The 23,671-nt window shown below is 38.2% G+C and overlaps 2 protein-coding genes across 4 annotated transcripts in view; one reads left to right on the forward strand and one right to left on the reverse strand.

Annotated features, from left to right (window-relative positions):
* Positions 1-299: 299 nt before the first annotated feature.
* Positions 300-16,726, forward strand: pus10 (pseudouridine synthase 10). 3 transcript variants are annotated; one of them, XM_088342329.1, is made up of 18 exons: positions 300-444; positions 787-924; positions 2,680-2,898; positions 3,775-3,861; positions 3,947-3,981; positions 4,058-4,172; positions 7,597-7,658; positions 7,749-7,794; positions 9,424-9,488; positions 9,550-9,635; positions 9,712-9,837; positions 11,398-11,454; positions 12,313-12,389; positions 12,453-12,508; positions 12,592-12,709; positions 15,020-15,162; positions 15,254-15,353; positions 16,325-16,726. In XM_088342329.1, the coding sequence occupies exons 2-18, from the start codon at positions 799-801 to the stop codon at positions 16,361-16,363; spliced, it is 1,557 nt and encodes a 518-aa protein (XP_088198455.1). In that variant the 5' UTR covers positions 300-444; positions 787-798; the 3' UTR covers positions 16,364-16,726. The 3 variants fall into 3 exon arrangements, with proteins under 3 accessions (XP_088198455.1, XP_088198456.1, XP_088198457.1); XM_088342330.1 differs by having other exon boundaries at positions 302-423; XM_088342331.1 differs by lacking the exon at positions 300-444 and adding an exon at positions 476-583.
* A 3,770-nt stretch (positions 16,727-20,496) lies between these two features.
* Positions 20,497-23,671, reverse strand: part of akt3b (AKT serine/threonine kinase 3b) — a 31,837-nt gene continuing 28,662 nt past the window's right edge. The window contains exon 14 of the mRNA XM_088342333.1: positions 20,497-22,311. Coding sequence (XP_088198459.1) covers positions 22,226-22,311 — 86 coding nt within the window. The 3' untranslated portion in view covers positions 20,497-22,225. The remainder of the gene's footprint in view (positions 22,312-23,671) is intronic.

Below are 23,671 nucleotides of genomic sequence, written 5' to 3' on the forward strand. Positions count from 1 at the left end.
CAATTTTCCAGTAAGAATTAAAGTAGCCAGTAAGAATTTATGATTTCAAATATCATGCATTATATGTGAAGAAAATGTTCTTTAATGGATTTATTTTTTTCAATAAATAGATAGGTACCGTGAATAAATAAATTTATTTTATTTACATCCTATAAGCATTGACTGAAAACTTTCACTCATTTTTTATTTTTGGGTGATGAAATACTCGAAAAGAAAAAAGTAAATGCGAGAAATGTTGTTCAACAAATGAATGAAAACGAGACGCTCTAATTTGATTATCTTGCCTGCTTGGTGTGACTATAAGGTCCGGAAGTATTGTAGTTTTACGACATTAGCATGTGTGAGCAGACAGCATTTTACAAATATTGTCTGTTTTGGCTGTTATCCGTTAATAAGCGTGTTGTCTGCACCACCCCATAGACGGTCCGTATCGGCTAAAGCTAAGTTAGTTCATACGCCAGTGTGACGCACACACATTATGCAAGACACGCTTTATCGCGTCAAAACAATGCAAAACAAGTCAAATTGTATTCATGCAAAATGTACAATGCTCTTTAACTAATGTCCTTTAGGGAAAACAACGGTAATGTTAATGGAATAATTATTTTTTTTACACCTACACTCAATCAACAACATTGAGATAGTCAAACCTTCATAGTTCGCATTGACTCAACTGCGCTGTAACTATTCCTACTATATTGGCTAATTCAGACCTGATTTAAAATATGATAATGGGATACTCCTGTGCTTTTGTTTAGACAGAATTAACTTGTTGAGTGTTTGCAGACTGAAGAGGAGATGCTGCCTTTAAAAGAGAAAGATAAGGTCATCATCAGGAAGTTGTTGGCGTCTGGCTGCTGCGCTCGCTGCGTGTTACGTTTTTGTTGCATCGGAGTTCCGGACGCTTACAGGCTCACCTGCCAGGTCCTTACTCGCCACTTTTGCAGACACTTGCAATTTTCCTTGTACGGAAAAACAAATCTGAAATTTGTGTTATTATGTTGTATAAGCCAAGGCCAAACATTAGTCTAGGGGGGAGTCACTTAAAATGCATCAGGGGGGGCAAAATTATGATTAGCACAAAATGTATTTGCACACCACTGATGCACATTAAATATGTCTGACAGCAAATCCAGCAACTGCTTACATCAGGCTTCTTTATTTAAAACCATATACAGAAGAAATCTTATCAATATCCACAAAACGGATATAACACAATACGCATCTCTCAAAGAGAAAAAACACCGTAAATGATGTGCTTTGAAACAGTCCAGGGCGATAATCTCATCAATGATAACACTTGTGGAAACCTCTTTAATCACCTATTTTGTATGTTGCTATTGCAAAGAGGCACTTGGGCAGCATAGTTTTTTTCCCAACAAAACGCACAACTATGGATATATATTTTGGGGCCCACAGGATCCCATGTGCCATCCACTTTAATTGAATACCAGCTAGTCCGACTTCTCTCACTATCTCCTCTGTCAAAATTTTGCTAATCACTTTGATTGTCTTGTTCTTTGGCCTTGAATAGTGTGCATGATGTGTTATTGTTTTTTTTTTTTTGTTTTGTTATCCAGCTCAGTACTGGATCTTTGCGCACGGAGTAGAAAAGAGACAAGTACCGCCCTATGGAGTCCCTGTTGTCCAGCAAACGGGCAAAATTAGGATTACCTCTTCGTTAACGGCAGTTTATTCACAACCAAAAAATCCACAATATTAATTATGGTTGACATGTAACATCTGTTGCAAGACGGTTGTTTTGAATTCTATAGAGTAGAACTCTCTTAATTGGTGTCTCCATCCATCCATCCATTATCTGCACTGTTTATCCTCAGTCGGGTTGTGGGGGTGCTGGAGCCCATCCCAGCCATCTTCGGGCAGGGGACACCCTGAACTGGTTGCCAGCCAATAGCAGGGCACACAGGGACAGACAATTCGCTCGCTCATTCACACCTAGGGACAATTTGGACCGGCCAATTAACCTAACATGCATGTTTTTAGAATGTGGGAGGAAACCGGAGTGCCCGGAGGAAACTCGCGCAAGCACGGGCAGAACATGCAAACTCCACACAGGAGGTTCGATCTCATGACCTCAGAACTGTGCCGCACACGCACTAACCACTGCTCCGCCGTGCTACCCTGGTGTCTCTAAGTTTTTCCAAATATAACCGCATTGCTTCACAGGCTAAATGTTCTTTTGAAGTCGCATGCCTTTTTAAGCTCTTGCCTGTTTCCCGCGCATGTTTTCAGTTGTTGAATCCATGACTGGAGAAGGTCATAATCAAAAATTCTCACTCTCTCACACAGATTCATTCATATTATTCCAAAGTGTGCCATAACGTGTGTGGCAACATTGACGCAGTTGCGTAGCTACATAGTCTAACTATATATATATATATATATATATATATATACAAGATTAGGCTTCCAGTAGGTAGGCCCAAGCCCTTTCGTGGGGCAGGCCAGGCCCCCTATGGCCCGCCAATTGTGACGGTGTTGGCATAAGTTACTTTGCTACTCTTTACCTTACTCCGAAAGTTTCATGGGGTTAACAATCGCTGTCTGATTACAGGTAACGCTTGTGTTTTTGATGCATATTTGTTGAATGGAAGATACGGGAAAGATTTGTCGCACCCAATATTGCAGAAACAGTGACGTGTGGCTTCTCTCAATCAGGAAACACTCAGACAACTTCGATCATTCATCGGTGCTTCAGAGGCCCACGTAGAGTCTACGCTGACAGATGAAAACCAAAATTTCCATAATGCTGATGTTTCAGACCCAGTCAAGAAAAAAAGCAAACTAGAATTTGATGAACCGGACAAAGACTCGAGCATTTGCGTGGTGTGCTTGGGTGTTCTGCAGAACCTGAGCGACAACAGCCAGGCTGTGCAGGTGACATGTTCATGAGTCGGAAGATTTTATTTAATTTTATACCGTTTTATTCTATTAGTAAATCTATTTTATTTCAATACTTTTCATTGCACTGTTGTTACGTTGCTCTATGTTTCATTGCAGTATTATTATAGCGTTTCTTAGAACTAAATATTGTAAATATTTTTGACTATCTTGACCGTCTTATTTTAATGTCTTTATTATGTTTAACCTTTTAGTTGATATAACGTTTCACCAAGTTGTTATCAATGTCTATAAAGACAATTCGCTTCAGTTTCAATAGAAATATCTTATTTATTACAAGGGCTGTATTTTATTTTAAAGCAGCCTAACAGATGAGGCTTGGAAATGAGTATGAATAATTTTACCTTTAAATCGAACATTACTTGACTTGACTACTCATCTTTTATTCATAATCAATTATTAATTTTTAATATCCCATTTAAAAAAACATTTTTTATTTCACCTTTTCTGATTATAAAAAAATCTACTTTAGTAGTTGTAGTTGAATAATAATATATAAGAAGAGTATTTGATGGTCATGTTTGATTAAAAACAAGTTTGGTAGCGAGGACATTCACACATGTTTTTCTTCTTCAGTAAGTTTAAACACTTCTGTATTCCGTAGAGTTTATTTTAGATATACTTTGTGTTCTGAGAAAAAATTTAAATCCGTGGTTTTTATTAATCTCTTTTTAAATTAACCACTTATTTAATGAAATGTACTTTATGAATTAAACTTGGATTATTATGGTGTTTAATAAATAAATAATAATATCCAACTAGTAATTTTATGTAAATGGTCTGCGTTTGAAGATGCAACAGAATGAAAAATGCAAAATGAAGATGGAAGCTAACATGTTATACTTTCTACAGATTGCTGACACTGTGAAAAAGGGAAACTACGAGGTGGATTCCCTGGTGCTGTCCATCTCTCTACCTGCTCAGATGTGTGTGCGAGAGGTCAGTCACTGTGGTTCAGGACAAATTAATTGTTGGTTTATTTCTAAACATTTTTTACATATTTTATATTTTTCTGCACCTGCAGCACTCATGTTGGCTCCACGTGAAGGAGCAAGTAAGGTAAAGGACACCCTTTTACTTGCAAAATTTGACTTGCCGTGGCGTGATTTTAATGAGCTATCGCACAATCTTCCAGAGCCAAGTGTCTCGTGCTTGGACGCAATGATGTCATCCAGGTCAAGGAGGCCTTCAAGTGGATCATGCAGGATTTGCTGGCCCGGGAGTTGGGCGGGATTGCCTTGGTCTCCAAGGTGAGGGGCGGACTCATTCTAAAGGGCTTCAAACTGGATATAAATAAGTGATTATTTTTTTCCCCTCATTTGGTTCTTTCAGAAATCCTTTCTGGGGTTTTCTTGTATTCATAAAAATACAATTGGTATCTGTTAAAAAAAAAAGAAGTCCATCAAGGTATCATTTAACTCAAATTATTGCTTATAGCTGAACAATCAACACGTTGTCATCATCTACACCTCCTTCCTGTATGGCGTCTCATCCCTATCAAAGACGAGTCCCACCAAGGTGGTGTCGTCGTCGAACTTCACAATTGCATACCTGTCAACCTCCACGGGTCCACGCCCTTACAACCTGTCGTAGTTTCCCTTACAAAATACAAAATAATCTTACACCATATTTTTTTTCAAATGTGTTTATTTATGTAGTTTAACGTTATATTGTACATGTTTCTTTGTATCATATATATTGTTAATTAACATTTTGTTGTGAGATACTGAGTTGCTCGACATGAATGAGGTTTATTATTAAAAAAAAGTTCAAAAATGAAGTAGCTTGGACGTTCACTGTAGAAGGAAAAAATACATGCAAATATAATTAAGTAGAATAATAAATTTTCTTATTCAAATTATTAATTCATTTTCTGCATTAAATTATTGTTGGTAATATACTGATTAAAGGGATAACCACAAACCTGTCTTTTTTCATTTTCTTTTTTTACTTCCTTCTTTCCTTTACTTCTTTATACAACAATAATGATTCATAATGCATCAAAGCAAGTGAGGCGTTTGAGAGCGGCTCTCTTAAATGAGTTGAGCCGAAAAAGCCGGTTCTCTAAAAAGAGAGGGACTTCCTTTCACTACATAACTATCACATGAAATCCGAGGCGGCAGATGCATGCGCACAGTAGCATCGAACCGCTCGCTTTGTTTGTAACCTAAAAACCCCGATACCGAGATAGAGGATACCGCGGCGAACTCTTTTGACTTGATTGATTTGCCGCTTCGTCATAGTCGGTGTATACCGGATGGTACCCATAATTGACAATGTTGCGTTTTTCTTGTACGTCTTACACGTCTTAAAATGCATAATAAAAGTACTTTGTACGGCAAAAACGTACAGGTTGACAGGTATGCAATTGTGTTCGCGGGGTGGGTTAGTGAACAGTCCCAGGTATACAGGGGTGAACAGTAGAGTGCTCAGCATACATCCTTGGGATGATCCGGTTGGTCAGCATCATGGTGGAAAGGACTTGACGGGCGGGTTTCACAGCCTGTGGGCGATTGGAGAGAAAGTCCATAAACCAGCTGCAGAATAAGGAAGAGACCCCCAGTTAAAGGTGTTTCTCCCACAATATTTTTGGGAAAATGGTGAGAAGCCATTAAGAGTGTGGCCTAGTAAAGGACGGCAGGAAATGAAGTCGGGAAGGCTTAATTAAGTCTAAGGCTAGGTTCACACTGCAGGGAAATTGAATTTTTTTTTTTTTTTTTTTGGTACGGACGAGACCTATATCTGTTCTGTTAAAGTCAGTCCGAACGGAACATATCTGATTTTTTTTTTTCCACACCAAACTAAGGCCACTCGGAGTGCGAAACTAATCCAATATATATTTACGGTTTTGGAATGTGACTTACGTCTGAGCACTCAAGGCGCATTCATGCTACCTGCACGTTATCGATAGACTGCAGATGTCACTATTCTGCCTTCAACCAGGCAAGAGGAAGCGGAGAATTCAACGACCACGGCTGACGAAAATACGGAGTGTCATGAGTTCACACATTCATGGACGATGATAACTCCTTTGTTTTGTAACTCACGGAACAGCCAACATCCCATCTTATATACTTGGATGTTGCACGACGTCACTGCTGTGACAACAGTGGCGCTCATTGATAAACTGATAGTGTCCTAGTGATAGTTAACAATATTTACACACACACAGCGTGAACAACATTTAATGGGGGGGAAAGCAAGATTTAGATTTAATCAATATTTCGGGGGACTACCTTCCGCTCTTAACATCCATGAGTACGGTACTTCAACAAACATAAGCGCATTTCGTGTAACGTTACGTGTCCTTCTGCACATGCGGACGAGTTATGGCCTTCGCACATGAGATGAAGTCACATGTGAACAATCTCACCAAAACATTGGGAAATGATCCTTAAATTCCCCAATGTGAACCTAGTATCAAGGGATAAGTAGTGGCCCGCATCAGTACCTGTTTCATGGATTTGTTATTTTTTTTCTCTTTCATTTGACAGTATGTCATGTTTGATGAATGGCAACAGTGGCTCTTTTTACGCACATGGCAGGGAAGTCCCTTAATTGCATCTTTTTATTTTAGGTCTTTGAAGTGGCAGCATAACCTTAAACTTGCCTTGTTTGTATTAAACATTGTTTAATTATTAAACTCGGCATGAAACATGAAATCTGATATGTTTTTTAGTTCAGTGTATTTCCAATTTTTAACATGGCTCATTGTCATTTGAATTTAGTTTTTTTTGTGATTATTTGGTCTGGCAAAAAGTGCTCATATAGCTTCTGACTTTTAAAGCAGTGTCTAAAATAACGTCTGCCCGGATGCCCGGGTCGTGCATATTTTACGTCTGGCGTACAACTTTCAAAACGTCTCCGCCCGGATGGCCGGCAACTTCCCGTTTTGTTTGGCAATTTGCATACTCGGCAGCCGATCAGAAGCCTGCATCGAATAACTTCCTGGTTCCGGACTTTCCCGAGCGTTATAAGGTTGTGCGTTTGCATATCATTTTCCAAAGTCGACGCACAGAGAACGCAAGAAAAATGGATAAGTGGTTAGGAATCAAGCCAAAACCTCAGCACCAGAAGAAAGTTTCAAAAGAAGCTAACTAAATGTATGACGCTACAAAACGTAAACGTACATTAAGAGCATCGTGGAAAGAGGAGTTCATGTGGCTTGTAGCAGACGATGCAATGCAAACATTGCATGAATGAAGATGAGTAAATACAGGTACATACTGATGACAGATGGAAAACAGCAATGTCATATACATGCAATAAATGTTGTAAGTAGATTTATAATAAACTTAATTTTAAAGTGTTATTCTGTTATATTTTCTGGTTATTAATCCTTTATACTTTGCAACAATGTTTTTTTTGCGATTAGTCGTCTTATTGTGTTTCACATTGTGAAAAATGGGGCAGGTAACTTTATGGCTGGGCAGGCAACTTTTCAGAGCCGTCTGCCCTGGTGTCCGGTAACTTTTTGTCACGGGTTTCAGACACAGGCAATACGCGTAGCTACAAAATAATGAAACTATTTCCATTTGAACTTTTAATACTTTAAGCAATTAACTTTTTTTCCTAAGTAAAAACCAATCACTCAGATAAACTTTTTGTCATGAGTTTCAGACACTGTTTAAAGCTACTCAAAAATAATTGAAATTTGCGTGTTTTTATTTTGAGAGTGCGCTGGAGGTCAGCGTGGGCTTCACACACCCAGAAACAGACAGCGACTGCCACTTTCTGTGAGTCATCAGCCCTTCACCATGCCAAACCGCATTGCATCCTGGTGCCTTTTTGATTTGACATGACTCTTCTTTTGCCTTTTCTTTTAGCGCGTCTACTTGTCCCGACTGCTTCAAAGTCACGAAGAACAAAGAGGTGAGCTGGCACGCAGATTGCATTAAGGTTGACGGTTATTAACAAGTTCAAATTTGGACGACATTGAAGCAAGCCATTGATGACAGATATTAAATTTGGTTAATAATAAGGACAACAGATTTTTAATATCAGGGTTGGGTAGGGTTACTTTAACTTGATTATTTTCAATTACTTTTGGATTACTCCAATACCAAATATGCTAATAAAAGACAAAATAAACTAAATATGAATAAATATATGACTCACAACACGTGGTAAGCTTTCTCTCCTGGCTTTGATCTCCGGCAAAACTAACATAAAATGTGACAGAAACAAAATAAAGATAAATCTAAACAGCTTCCCAACATCATTTTTGCCGTTCCATGTATTCCGTTACTCCCCAAGCCTGCCCAAAATTTAGTCATTTTATTCATATTTAGTTTATTTTGTCTTTTATTAGAATATTTGGTATTGGAGTAATTCAAAGGTAATTGAAAGTAATCAAGTTAAAGTAACCCTACCCAACCCTGTTTAATATTATAGCCATGAAACAAAAAAAATAATCTCGCCTTAAGATTGTTAGCAAAAGTAAAATGGAAAAACTTAGGGGGTGATGGTGGTTAACATACAAAGCGAGGATATGATCAGGCTAGAAATTGTTAAAGGAAACATCCCGCAATTTTAAGCCCTTTCACAATAAACTGTAGACATTATGTCATTATATCTTACCATTGACACGGTGGCAGTGTTTTTATTCTAAAATACTTTTTTAAAATTGGAAATTGCTTCTCACCAGGAAGGACACATTATTGATGAAAACCACGCCTCACGGTGTATTCAAAGATCAGACACTCCGCAGGAACTTCTAAATATTCAAACAAAAAACTTTGGCGTGAAAATTTACCTTGTGGAAAAAGATGTACTTAGCAAGATAGACTTGGGTCTTACGTCCACCATAAATTCACGGTTCATCCCTCAACTGCCATGGTTGCAGGGGCACTACTTCCTGTAGTGTGTCCCATGCATTAGCTTGGGAGGTATAGGGATCAAGAGGCCGCAGGTTCGCGTCCCAGCCTCCTTGTTATGCTAGTTGCCTTGCATGGCTGATACTGCTGTTGGTTAGTTAGTGTGTAAGAAGGTAAAAGTGTGAAGCACATTGTAAAGCGCTTTGGGAGGTCTTCCTTGACTTGAAAAGCGCTATATAAATGCATATCCTTTACATTTACATTTAGTCTGTGTTTATCTTTTTATTTCCAGCTATATTCAAGATATTTGTCTTGTAGTACTTTTACTATGTATCACTATAGCAAGATCATGACTTAAAAAATAAACTCACAGGGAAGTTTTGGAGTTGGAATGCTAGATTCTGCTGGAATCTTCATACATGCGATTGGAACAACACACAACAGTGAAAGTGTTTTTACTGAGGAAATTGTATTTTTAAATGGAAAAAGGGTCCTAAAAGAGATTATGGCTCTTTTCACAAATAAGAAGACCTAAAAGGAATCAGGACTGAAGATTTGTTGACCATCATGGAAAGTACTGTTTCAAAATTTTTGACATAAAACAGAACACTCTGAAATCGTTTTTGAACAGGAAAAATAAAAGTTTGACACTTGCTGCCAAAATGCATGTGCTTTTTGTACGCAGTCCGTATTTACCCGGATGGCAGTGGTGAAAGCTCTGGAGAAGATCTCAGACATCAAATTTCTCCAGTAAGGTCCTCTTTGGGAAAACCTTAGTGGACAAAAAATGTTAGTTATTTTTCTTTGGCAGACATTCGCCAAGTCCGCCGAAACGTCCGGGCAACAGCTGCACGCCGCTGGCCGTCCACTGTGTCCACGCCTCCGTTTTTGTGGCGGGTATGTTTTGGGGACTCATTAAGTGGGATGCTTTTATTTTTCTTTGTTTTTAAACATTGTGTTTGGCGGCACTCAGGGCGCTACAACAAGTTCTGCCGTAGCCTGCCGCAAACTCCATGGCTCATCAACGGTGAGCGGAGGATGGAGTCATCTGTCGAGGAGCTTATTGCTGCGCCCATCCTCGCCGCTTTCACAGCACAAGGTCAATCTCGTTTACAAATCCCTTGTTGGCTGCACAGTTTGCCTATTAATGAAAAATTTGGGTCAGGATAAAGATTAGAGTAGGATATTTTTGGCAAAAGTACTGTATTTTCCGCAGTATAAGGTACACCCCCCCAAAATGCTCTTTTGTGATATAGTTTTCATATATAAGGCGCACCAGACTATAATTCGCATGAATTTTAAAACTACAGTAAGGGCCAGGGCTGTTCAAAAAATATGAAGGTATCGTATTTGTACATTGATTGAATAAACTATTGATGCCACGGTAATCAAACCCGGATCACAGCTGGGTGCGCGCCGGATCCTATTCACTAAACTACTAGGGTATAGACACAGTTGGGTAGGGTTACTTTAACTTGATTACTTTCAATTACTTTTGGATTACTCCAATACCAAATATGCCAATAAAAGACAAAAGAAACTAAATATGAATAAAATTATGACTCACAACACGTGGTAAGCTTCTCTCCTGGCTTTGATCTCTTTGATCTCCGGCAAAACTAACATAAAATGCGATAGAAACAAAATGAAAATAAATCCAAACAGCTTGCCAACATAATATTTTATTCATATTTAGTTTCTTTTGTCTTTTATTAGCATATTTGGTATTAGAGTAATCCAAAAGTAATTGAAAGTAATCAAGTTAAAGTAACCCTACCCAACCCTGGGTATAGACAACATATGAATAGGTATCATGTTTTATCTTAACATTACACTATGTTTAGTCACAGTACCTAATTGTTGACGTTATCATTGGACTAGGCCACAAGAATATGGTCAGACATTAAACCGGTTCGTGTTACAGAAATTGTTAGTGGCCACTAGAATACAGTATAGTATCGCCGACTCGCAAAGTCTTTGAGATCATGAACAGAATGAAGAAAAGGTATTTTGGGAAGTAATTCGGTTATTCCGAAATTCATAAACACATGGCCGTACATATTCAAAATGTTTTCTCTCACAACACTTAGTTTGAGCTGAGAAGTTAAACAAAGTTATATAAAACTAATTGTAATCCCTTTCTCTTTTCTCTTACATATCTCGTACCGTGACTAAAATAGTGTGATAATGAGATAAGACCTAATGCTCAAGTATATAGGATCCTGTGCTCTCCCGGATGCGATCCCGGGTTGTAATCTGTTGAATGTAATTGCGAACAATCATCCATGTCCCTAGCGGCCTGGTAGTAAGGTTTTCGTGGTCTTTGTTCAAATCACATTGCCACCACTGTAATGCAATTGAAGTCAACAATACATTTTATTGACAGCTCAAAACTTGCAAAAATATGGTAACTCATTTCCAATTTTGTTCGCATATAAGGGCGCGCTCCTTCAAATTTTTGGCTAATTTGGGTTTTTTAGGTCCACCTTATAGTCCAGGAGTACGGTAGTTTGAAAGGCCAGGGATGCCTAAAAAAGTTGCTGACCATTTTGTTTGTTGACTAACAAAAACGGGTGATGCTGCTGGCTGTGAATTAATATCTGCAGTACAGAAGTTTTATTTTTTGGCAACAACAGCAATTTTGTCTTTTTTGATACAGGATTTAATTTCTCATCGTCCGGCCGTGAAGACGTGGATGTTCGCACCCTTGGAAACGGTAAACTAACAAGCTGGCTCATGTCCTCTTACTCATCATCATCGGCAGCAGCATCATCACACAAGAGTACTTGGGTCAAAATAACCCAGATTGGGTCATAACATCTTGATCCACTATTTGGATACATTTTCTATAATTTTCTGGGTTGTTTTGTGCGAAAAGACCTTTTGTTGTACAGGATTGTCTCAGAAAATTAGAATATTGTGATAGTTATTTCTATAATGCAATTAACTGCATACTTCAGCAGTAGCTTCACTTATAAAATAAAGTGTGGTAAGTAAGTCAAAATTAGTGTCCAATCTCCATTTTAATCCAAAACAGTGTAAAACAGAAACAATGAAAGTACAAAAGATTAAAATAACACTAAACAATTAGCAATTTCTGTTGAATACATAAAAAACAATCTAACTACAAAATAATATACTTCAAAATTTACAGACCATGGGGTTGAACTTACAACATCTAAAGCAAATGGTGATGATGCCATGTGTCAATAGAACGTTTAGACTAAACCAATATAGCTCACAATGTGACATTACTTCATGTCTGAGATTGTCCTTCAAAGAAAATAGAAAACTACAAAAACTTAAAATTAACTTTTCCTCTGGAAAAAAAACGACATTTTCGCTTTCTTAATTGCATGACAGAAAATAAAGACCATTATTAGAATGTTCATTTTTTTTTGACAGTCCTGTATTTTCTTTCCTTTTTTTCTCTCACTCGTTTTCTTCTCCTCCCAGACTAGTTTCTTTGCTTCCTCCTTGTCTTCTTTCCCCATCCTCCTTTCATCTTCCTTATATTTTCTCGTATCTCCATCTTTCTATTATTAGTTTTTATATTTATCTTCTCTTTTCTCAGGTCGCCCGTTTGCGTTAGAACTGCTGGACCCACGTAAGAGCAAATTGAGCGAGGAAAAGATGAAGGACGTGCAGCAGGTAGGGTGAAACTTTCCGTGTTTTGAAACGTTTGAATGCTGACTATGGCTTGCCGTGCCCTAGCGTATCAACGAGTCTTCAGAGAAGATCCGAGTCCGAGATCTGCAGATGGTCAGCAGGTACAAACTGACGACGGTGAAAATCCTCCATTTTCGTGCTGGGGGGTATCCTTAAACTTTCGTCCTGGTGTGCGCACGGTTAGAGACGCCATGAGCCGTATGAAGGAGGGCGAGGAGGAGAAGACCAAGTCCTACCAGGCATTGGTTTGGACACAAAAGTCCATCCAGAAAGATGACATCGACTTTATCAACCACTTAAAGGTAAATCATTAAAGACAATTTACATTATCTGTTGATGACAAGGCTGCAGCGCGATTTTCTTTTTTTTTTTTTTTTTTTTGACAAAGAGGACAATAGAGGTGTCCTGATCAGACATTGGTATGAGATATCGGTCCACTATCGGCCCCAAAACAATATTTCTTAAAACATGTTATTTGGTGTTGAGATCACTAATAATGTTAATAATGCTTTATTTCTATAGGCAAATTTTTGACCAAGACACTATACGTTACGTTTTCAGTTGTCATGAACCGGAACAGGAAGAGAACCCAAATGTATGACGTCTCCCACACAAACCTTATTACGGGAAATGGGGAGTCATGCACGTTAGGCAGCAGTCTGGTGTGGAATGACAGGAAGCCAGAGATCGACAAGATTGATACCAATTGCCCGCGCAGATATTGGACAGATGGGGTCGAGACCGGACAGGACGGAAAAGACATGGTTGATATCGAAATAGGATATCGAAATTAAACAGGACAAACTAGACGGGAACGAAAACTGGAGAGAATAATAAACAGGACAAAAATAGATGGGGAAAAAAACGGACTGAGTCAAACCAATTGGGGGCCATGGCAACCATGACATCAGTAGTAAATGTCTCATCTCGTCATGTGCACATTTTTTTTTAAAATCTGGAACCAATATATTTTTATATTACTTGATTTAAAAAAAAAAAAAAACTCCTGATATTTTTATTGTGCCTTACCTATTTGCATGTTTGCACATGGAGAATAGGAAGTTTTTTTCATCTGTGCTGTATGTAGAGCATATTTGACAATAAGGTTCAAGACAATATACATGCATTCTTTAAATGCCACTTTGAGAATTTCAAGGTAAAATTCACCGAGCAAGAGGTTAATGCTATTTTTTTATTGTAAAGAGTGCAAACATTTAATGCCTCCTAATTCAAGTGTCATAAAAAAGAAAGAAAACTGCATGTAACAAAGCATTGGAAAGTTATTAATCGAGCTCAAAATTAATATCCGAAGTAAAATTGTTGTATAGTGACAACTACTGGAGAACATCAAATTGCCCATTTTGGACAAATGTGGACAATGCCCACTTTTTGGACCATTACAGTCAAACCAAACCATTGATCAAAAAACATTAACGAACAAAGAGGCACCAAGGTCTTTGATTGTTTTCCATAAATCAAGTATTTTTAAGTCCAAGGCTAGTACGGGTGCTTGAAATCCTTATAAAGGTTTGAATTTAAAATACTTTTCGAGGTCAGAAAAATGCTTGAATTTTGGGTGATGTGCTTAAAAATGCTCGAAATTGTTGCCATTTCCATGTTTCTTGGCACTCTGAATTTCTTTTCCAAAAGTGCGTGAAAATAACCCACACACGCCTGCTTTGTTGGCTTGTCATTATGGCGTTGTCTACTGGTCACACCCAAGAGGACAGCTCAATTCAGAAAACCGGCTCCTTTGGATCGGCTTGGCTTTCTGAAACGCCTCCTCAGATTTTTTTTTTAATATGTTATCATATTAATTATATCATCATAAGACGTTATGCCCCAAATTAATTAGTAACTGAACATATTTAAAGTCAACAACGACCCAAAATCCCTCAAATTGCAGAATAATAAAATAAAAATTACAAATATTAACTCTTTAGTGCTATAAATGAAATGCAAAAAAACTATCAACAATCCAACCAATTTAGACAGATCCCCTGAAAAACATGCAAAAAATATAAATTAAAACAAGTCAAAAAAAATGAAAGTAAAAGATCAGCAGTCTCTAAGATTGAAAGATTGAATGCACTCTGCTTCGAAGCAATCAATATCATTAAAATGAGTCCAAATTTGGCTCATTTTTCTGCTCTCTTTACATTCACTTCTTTCTTTTTTGTTTTCTGTATTGAACTAAATTGTTACCCAACACCTTTCCATGTTAGTAAGGTATTAAAGCTGTGTGTGCATTGTTGAAGCATAATTCACGTCAGTTTTTACCAGCCCATTGACACAAAAAGATAGATCATAGATGGGAACAGTTCAGAATAGCACAAAGTTGGTGTTAGCAGTAAGATAGCGACCTTTTTTTAGTCATTAAAGTCAACAATAACAACAAAAAACCCTTTTGATCTGCACTAGATTTCCCCCTTTGAAGGTACTTGGAAAAATTGGCCTTAAAACTTGAAAGTCCTTGTAAAGTGCTTTAAGTTGGCGATGAAAAAGGTGTACAAACCCAGTAAGTCGATGACTATCATATCAACGTGAAACCATTTTTGGAAAGCGGGAGAAATAATTGAGATCTACCATGTCTTTGTGTTTTGTCCCTGGAGGACCTGAAAGTGGACCAGAAGACACCGCTGAGAGTTCTGCACCGTCGCACTTTGGCGGTACGTCAGCGCCTCATTCACAGTATGAGCACCGACTTGTTGGACGAGCATCACTTCCGACTCACCCTCAAAACGCAGGCGGGAACGTATCCTTTCTTGGTTATGATTTCAGCTTTATTGCTGTGTTGTCTACCAGAGTTCCATTTTTCTGTTGTTAGCCTGACATGGTTGCTTTAGCTACATCAAGGAGTTTGTCCACGGAGACTTTGGGCGGACTAAACCAAACTTGTGTCAGCTGCTTAACACGCACACAGACATACTGGAACTAGACGTACAGGTACCATTATTGACACATTTTACTACTCGGACCATTTAGTGTTTTGCAAAGCATTGGCCCCACCCTCCAAAATCTTTGACGTATGGTCTTATTTCAGGTTTCAAAAAGCTCAAAATATTTTCTGGGAATCAACAACATGCGAGGCACAATAGTGAAAAGAAACCAAATGTTTTAAACATTTTATTTTGTGCTAACAAATAAACAGTAAAAATAGGTGTTGCAAATTATTGCCCCCCTTAGAGTTAACTCTGTACGACCTCCTTTTGCTGCGTTAACTGCCAAAGTCTTTTTGAGGATGTCTCTATAGGTTTTGCACAAATGGAAACAGAACTATTTGCCCTTTCTACCTTACAAAACAGCTAAAGTTTTTCAAAGTTTGAGGGCAATTGTTGGTGCAACGAAATGAGGTCTTTACCTTGGGTTATTAGTTTTAAACCATTCCATTGTAGATTTACCTTTGTTTAGGGTCGTTGTCCGGTTGTGTCCCATTCTCAGGTCTCTTGCACACTCCCAACAGGTTTTCTCCCAGAATCACCCTATATTTGGCTCCATCCATTTTCCTATCAAAGCTAACGATCTTACCAATCCCTGCTGGAGTCAAGCAACCCCCGAGCATGATGCTACCACCACCATGTTTGACAGCGGGGATGGTGATTATGGGATGATGTGCACTGTTACCGAACGTAACGCTTTGCATTCAGCCCAAAAAGTTCCATTTTTGTCTCATCTGACTAGAGCACCTTATTCCACATGTTATTTATGTCTCCCATTTGCCATCTACTTCTTGCTACGAAATGAGAGCTAATAACAAGTTTCTTTTGCGTCATGTTCGGTGTCATCTTTTGACTGGGAAGCACATGTTATCCATCCCAATTTAAGTCACTTTGCGCTTGGGCCCTTGAGTGCTTTACTGGGTGAGCTTGTCTTTTGCTGTAAAATGTGTATTTGTGCTTCTATTTCTTATCCTACAGTCAGTGGATGTGGACTGGCCGCCTGCTCTCCCAGACTAAGCTCTACCTGCAAGCAGTTTGCATGGCCATATGATGTAGTGATCTCCTGCACAGTCTCAACTGGTATAGTCTATGCCATAAGGATGCAGTCCAGATTATTATTCCCGTTCAAGGCTGACCAGAGAAGATCCCGACCATCTTGATCTAAAACGAGCAGGTCCAGTCTACCTCTTCTTGTATGAAGATGTCCAGTCCAATCTGGTTGGTCCCAGTCATGACTGCGAATGTTTTTTTGTTCATTTTTTTTTTTTTTTTAATATTTCTTAGGAATGTTGAGGGATTGACTTTCAGTTGGTTGAACACCAAATTTGACCAAAAGATGACCATCTTAAAATGTCCTGTAATAAAGATTACCTGCAACTATTTAATGCGCTTTGTAAAGTTTTTCAGTTATTGTATTCCAGCAATTACGGTAATCTAGAAGTGTTAAGTTACTAAGTAAATAAGAAGTACAGCAATCCCTCACTATAAGACTTTAAACTTCAAACGGTTTCGCTACTTCACGGATTTGCATTGTGTTCTGCAACAGTCCACGCTTATCATTTGAAGGTACGTACTGTAGTTATTTGTTAAAAAATAGATGAAAAAAACGTTTATACAATAATTGTTTGTTGCTAGAGCCTGTAAAAGGGTTTTTTGTTTGTTTTCAGTGTATAATAGATTATTAAATTGTAAAAAAAAAACTGTTTTCACAGATCGTCACAGATTTTGCCTATTACAGGTTTTTTTTGGGGAACACAACCTCAGCGATAAGAGGGATCCCTGTACACTTGAATTATACAAATGTATTATTTACCTGATTATTCAACCATTAATTTATAAAATCTAGATTTAAGCGAGTTAGTGTTCTTTACCCTTCCAAAAACAAGACTTACAGTGCATCCAGAAAGTGTTTCAGTTTTACCAAAATTTGGGCACTCTGCTCCATCACTATTAAAATTGCTCAGTGTGGAGGAGGCAGAACTTCCAAAATGTATGTTGCTAGTCCAGGCAAAACTATACTGTTTAACTACTACTTTGCTACCGGTAATGGGGAAAAAATGTCAAGCAGTGGTAAATACAATTTTAGCATCTTGCATCTACAGACTGAGATGTAATGTACCATATTGGTGGCCCGCAAGACGATGCTGAGAGAAACACAAGAGAAGAATGAGCTACATTGCTTCAAAGAATGATTTGGGGCCTTAACCATCTCCACTGGATGACACCAAAGCCAGGCGACACTCGCAAAGCATCCACTGTATCTATTTTCTGACTACAGTTTAATCAACCAGAGAATATTGAGCAAACCCAATCTGTTATTTTACTTAAGTCACACACGCACTTTTTAAGGCAATATGGAATTCTAAGTAGCACCTGGGTGTCTTGGCAGAAGTTTAACAGCGGTGTCAGTAATTTAATAAATTCTACTTACTGACGCTCTCTTCTGGCTGAAATCGTCATTGCAGTCCCTGTCAAGCTGCCTGTCTGCCGCATCCACCTACTTTTCTCTTAAAAGCTATACAATAAACTGTTTTTGTATCTACTTTTGAGTTTGGGTTGATAATTTGACTAAATAAAACGTTTTTTTTTCTTAATTTTACTATTTTTGATCTTTGAATAAATGAAAACTAGCACGCGCGTGATATCACGATCCAAACAAACAAATGCACAATACAAGATTAAATCTTGGTAAAGAAAATAAAAGGGGGTGACTAATTGTTCTATAACGTGAAATAAAGGTAAAATACATATTTATTGACCAGTGAGTTTTTAAAGAAAATGCACGTTTATATGTGTTTTGGCCTACAATTCTTAATCTATTTACAAACACAATGTCCCTCTGTCAATGACCACATCCGCATTTCTAGTAGGCATAAATTGAACCACAAACTTTTAACGTAAAAGTTTATACGAAATCAAGCATCGGTCAGTCCAAAAAGTATTCTGCATAGATAAACAGAAACCCGTTTTTTAGAATTATGTAACAAGCACCACATCCAACCATGCAATTAATAAAGAGAACCAAGACCAAGGATGAAATGTATTTTGTTTTAATTTAGTTGAAAATAAATACTAGCACAGCAAAGCAAGTCCACTACTGGGTTCTTGCTCTAACGTTTTGGTAAGAAAACAAAAAACAAACCATCAAAAAAAAAAAAAGCTAAGGGGGGAAAGACCAGTTAATGAACCCAACTCGATCATCATTTTCATCAATCCAACAACTTTTTCCCGAGGTGCTTTTCAATTATATTCTGGTTCAACAAGTTCAACAAAAAACAGGCATAGGGGCTGAGAGGATGACGAAAATCCGTGAAAAATTGTCACTTATTTCCCCCCATTTTCAATGTCACCTTCCTGTGGAGGTACACAAACGTCACTGGCAGGTACAGCATGACTAAGGAGCAGCGGAAGGGGAACGGGGGGGGGGGGTCGTTGGAACGAAGCGGGGCTCATGTCCATCTTCGTGGCGACAGACCGGTTGAAATAAATAGAAAATAAAGAAATATGTCAGAGAAAAGAGCGCGTATTGCATAAATATGTACATGGCACCGGGCGGTGCCATTTCACGGGAATGTTTCTGGAATGAGACGGAACTTTGCGTCTGGAAGCGTCGTTTGCACCCGTTCATTTTCGGAATCGAAACCAAAAGTCCTTGAGTGTGTACAGTTGGCTCAACTTGGCTGTGACCACGTGTGTGACGGGAACTACACTAATCAAGAACGAATGGTGCGTCATCTCCCCACTTTTCCACAACAGGTATTATAGTGTCATTTGTCAAGAGAGAATCAGGTTGTTTTCTAACTGGTAAGATTCATTCTTTATTAAATAAGACAACTCCTGAGTTCTGGCACTGGAAAACGTTAATCAAGCCGCGTGAATTGGACAAGTTGCAATAGGAATGTCGAGGCTAACGGAAAATCACTACTTGCCAAAAAAAGCCCCCTCTGCTTTAGGATTGATCCTGCCATATGTAGAAACAAATGTCGAAATTAATACCCACAAATATATGCCATAAGTGAATACATCAATAAATCACCTGATACCTAAGTAGTATTTTTGTTTTGGATCCCCCCAACCACTAGGGTCGTAGGAGTCTTGGGCAAATACAGCCCATATTAATTAATGCAAAAATGTATTACTGACAATAAGTTTTAGATTTAATCTTTTTGAGAAAAAGTTTTAAAGCTGTTAAGTCTGGAACACAATGAACTTAGGTCATATTTTTGACATCATCAATTAGTTAGGAGTGATCACTTTTTCAAAACAACTGTCAAACAGCGAATACTTATCTAAAATATTCCATGCGATAGTGGCCTTACTGTATACAGATTTCTCATGCGATAATCGCCTTACCAACATCTGATGAATTTGTAGGAAACATCACAGAAAAAATATTGGATTTCAAAATATCGTAAGCAATAATAGCTTTACAATACGTCAGTACGTCAATTATGGCATACTAGGTATGTATTTAGTCAAGGCCTTTATCACATGCCAAGTTAAATGATGAAAGTTAGAACATTATTAATTCTAATATCAAAAAGTTAATTAAAATATGAACAACAAAACGTCTTACTACCTTCCACCCATAAAAAAATCGTGGAAAAGGTATACTAGTGCCATTTTCGCACAAGGCCCTTTTTATGTCATTCATTGCGGTATTTATTTTGTCGCGTATTTTTTTTTTTTTTTTAATCATGTATTTTGTCATTTCTTTTGTGTATTTTGTCATGTATCTTGTGTAATTTTTCATTCAAATCTGTATTTTTGCTATGCATCGTGTATCTTTTGTCACAACAAAATGTTATTCAAATGAGGAGGCCTAGTTGCCCGAGATTTTCACCTAGTGATTGATCAGTGAAAAAATAAGTTGATAGTGTGAGCAAGCAAAGATGCCATTTTGCTCTAAACCCTCATTTAACAGACACCGGAGAACAACCGTGATCAGGCTGACTTCATCTGAACTGCAAAAAAGCGATGGAAGTGGGGGCTGGGCACAGGCTCTCGCCTGGTCTAGTCGGGCTCTTGAGGCTCGCTACTGGTCACGTCAAATCCCACTTTAAATTTACATTTTCACGAGAAAATGCATATTTGTCTCGAGTGTTACAAATTGTATTGTTGATAGAAAATAAGAAGGATGTGAAAAGAAAAACTGTAAAATACTGTATTTATTTGATTCAATCATGTGATCATTTTTAATGAATTAAGAAATGATTGTTACAATGATGTGGGATATGATAACTTGTTTATATGATTGATTAAAGAAGCGTCAAAAGTTATTTTGGGGAAAGGTCTTTTATAAGACTTTGGCATCAACCTACCATCCCTTTTTTCTTTTCAGGTAATTTGTTTATTCTGTGATGTAATGTTTGTTGCGACATGACTGAAAAGAAAAAAATAAACGAGAACAACAAATACAAATCGGTGCACTCATCGACGAACCAATAGGTGAAAAGCTCAGGGAGTTTGACCTCATTTGAATGACAAAATACACTACATAAAACATGACCACATTCATAAATCTAATAATAACGTCCATGTCGTATATTTGGCAAGTATTATGTGATTTATGTTATATGTGTTTATTTTTTTATATGAAATATTTGTAATTTTTTTTAAATTCATTGATTTCCACATATGTCAAGATTGGTCCTCCATACTCTGCAGGCAAGCGTGCAGCCCCTTTTCAAAAATAACAGCATCGATTTCAAAATTCACGCGCAACTCCTGAATTGTGGCGTGGGAGGAAGTGTTCAGGCTCGAAAATGTGTGTCTGTGTGTTGTATTTATGTATTTGCATATCCACGTATATGATGCACACTGTAAAGTCTACGTTTAATGTGCCTGTGTCATATTTTTGCAGATTTCAGGTATTATTTTGTCCATATTTGTAAATCTGTTTTTTTTCGTAAAAAGCAGAAAAATATTACTGGTAGTTTATGTTTATAAAATGAGTGAATTTACTCGTTTTAGGTTTTATTTAAACAACAAAAAAATCTAGTTGAGCATATTTATCTGCCATTAGAACTTCAAAATTTATTTTACTACATTCTCCCCTTCAATGTTTAAACTATTATTTCTGCAATAGATTTTGTGTCGTGTACAAATTGGTGTACATTTCATGTACATGAGTCAGTTTAAGTGTCAGTGTGTGTATGCATGTGTATACTGGCCAGTGTGTCATTGTACGTGCATGTCTGTTTTTGTGGAGGGGAGTTTGTCACACAGCAGCATGAAGGGCTGATGGGAACGCCAAAGACTCAAGTTTTCGCTTGTCCTTGTTTGCGAACCTGCTTCCATGGTAGCGGGACGACAACAACAAACGTACATTTGTGTGTGTTATGTCGGAGGCCAACCGGGAGTGATGCATGTTTTGTGTCGTGCGAAACAAAGCGACTGTGAGGGTGAGCACACGTAAGGCAACGTTTTTTGGTGCTGTTTGTTCTTGGGAAGATAAGGAAACAAAAACAAAAGGTCTTCTGCTTGAGTGCCACTAGGACACAAAAAAAAAACAGGCGGTCATCACCATGAAGAGGACATTGTGGACGTGAAATAATACTGAGATAGAGAAAAAATAAATACTAACAAAGTTGGCCTCCTGCAGAAAAATGTGGCCGACTCAGATTTAGTGTGGGTGCATGCCCACTGTGCAAAAACTCTTTAAAGTCCACCGAGAGACATCTCGACTGCCTGCCTCCGTCTATCCGCCCGCCCGCCCGAACCACAGAGAGGAGAGACTGGTACTGTTTGTTTTTTTCCTAAAAAGGGCTACGGTTTTCCTCAAAACGTCCGCAGGTAAAGACGAGGCAGGATCGGTGGTTTTTCGGGGCCAGGTGGGATCGGGGCGAGCGTGCCCGGGCCGGGCCAAGACGGAGCTTTTCACTCGCGTCCGCTGGCCGAGTAGGAAAACTGCGGGAAGTGTGGCCGCCGCTCGTTGTCTGCAGCGTCCATGCCGTCCTCATCATCTGCGGGGACAACAAAATCATGCTTGTTAGGTATTCTCAAATCATATATGTTTGTGTAGCCCTTAATCCAGGGGTCGGGAACCTATGGCTCGCGAGCAATATATGGCTGGTTTTATGAGTACATCTGGCTAGGAGATGAAATAGAACTTTCGCAGATATTTTCAATATTGTAACATGCAAAGCCTATTTTAGCAGGTGCAAAGCCAGGACACACTGAAAATAAATGTGGTTTTGGCACAGTCTCAACTACAGTTTACAGTCAAGCTGTCACACCAATTTGCCCCGTTTTGTCTTTAAATAATCCTTAATATGGAAACTCATTAAGCAATCTAAGTTCTCTGTTGAGACACTTTATGATGAAAACCCACAAAACAACCCATAAACATCCCAAAACTCCAGCAAAGCACCCAGAGCAATTTGACTGGGTGAGCGGTAGAGACGGCGGAGCTATACACGTGTACGCACTCCCCGTGCCCAGCGCGTTCTCCGCCGAAGGAAAATACGTCAGTATCCTCATTTGCAGTATTTTGTGGCATTTTTACAAACCATGTTTTGAAATTAGTATTTTTGAAACAAACGACCCTAAAATGGGTCTCAACAATCTTAAGTAACTGGGAAGGAGACAGGTTTAAAGTGGTATATTTGTTCATATGGGACACAGGCTCTGACATTATTATTATTTCAGAGATTTTATCAAATCATCAAATGACATAAAATGTGCTCAACAATTAGCTTTTGTCAGGAGAGCAGGTTTGGCAGTTTTGTTGAATTTTGTTTTAAAATATATGCTGTGGCTCTCTCTCTTTAAAAGAAGGAAAATATTTTGCCTGTATGGCTCTTTGAGTCAAAAAGGTTCTCAACCCCTGCTTTAATCACAAAAAGTCTCAAAGGGCAGACCACCTATACAATATCCTTTTGTCTGAAACCTACACGAGGGCAAGTAAGGTTGATTCTGTTTTTAACATTTGACACTGTTTTTCATTATTTTTACATTCATGCACTGTTTACATCAATGTCACTATCAGCCAATAAATTTGCAGTTCTTTGATATCCACACAATTTAGGGTGAATCGCTTTTGTAACAGAGGAGCAGTGCTGATACACGTTCCTTTGTAACGCGTTCCTGGAACTTGCTCTTGGAAATATTTTTTTTTAACTCAACTGTTGTTACAACATACTCTGCTACTTATTAAAAGCAGATCATGAATTACAACGTCTTCTGATCGATAACTGTACCACCTTGCCTCACAATGTAACATACAACACTTAAACCGCAACTAAAGGCAAACGTGTTATCATTTACCTACAAAGTGCAATTAAATACAGTTACGGAGTATGAGGGCGCTGAATTTCTACCTAC

Source organism: Urocampus carinirostris, chromosome 8, assembly GCF_059441175.1.
Source record: "Urocampus carinirostris isolate Australia breed hairy pipefish chromosome 8, RoL_Ucar_1.0, whole genome shotgun sequence".
NCBI lineage: Eukaryota > Metazoa > Chordata > Actinopteri > Syngnathiformes > Syngnathidae > Urocampus > Urocampus carinirostris.

Excerpts from the sequence above, each read along its gene's own strand:
- pus10 (XM_088342329.1), top strand. The coding sequence starts at position 799 with ATGCTGCCTTTAAAAGAGAAAGATAAGGTCATCATCAGGAAGTTGTTG. Across the intron at positions 925-2,679 it reads CTTACAGGCTCACCTGCCAG|GAAACACTCAGACAACTTCG; the intron begins GTCCTTACTCGC and ends TCTCTCAATCAG. Across the intron at positions 9,489-9,549 it reads TCAGACATCAAATTTCTCCA|ACATTCGCCAAGTCCGCCGA; the intron begins GTAAGGTCCTCT and ends TTTCTTTGGCAG.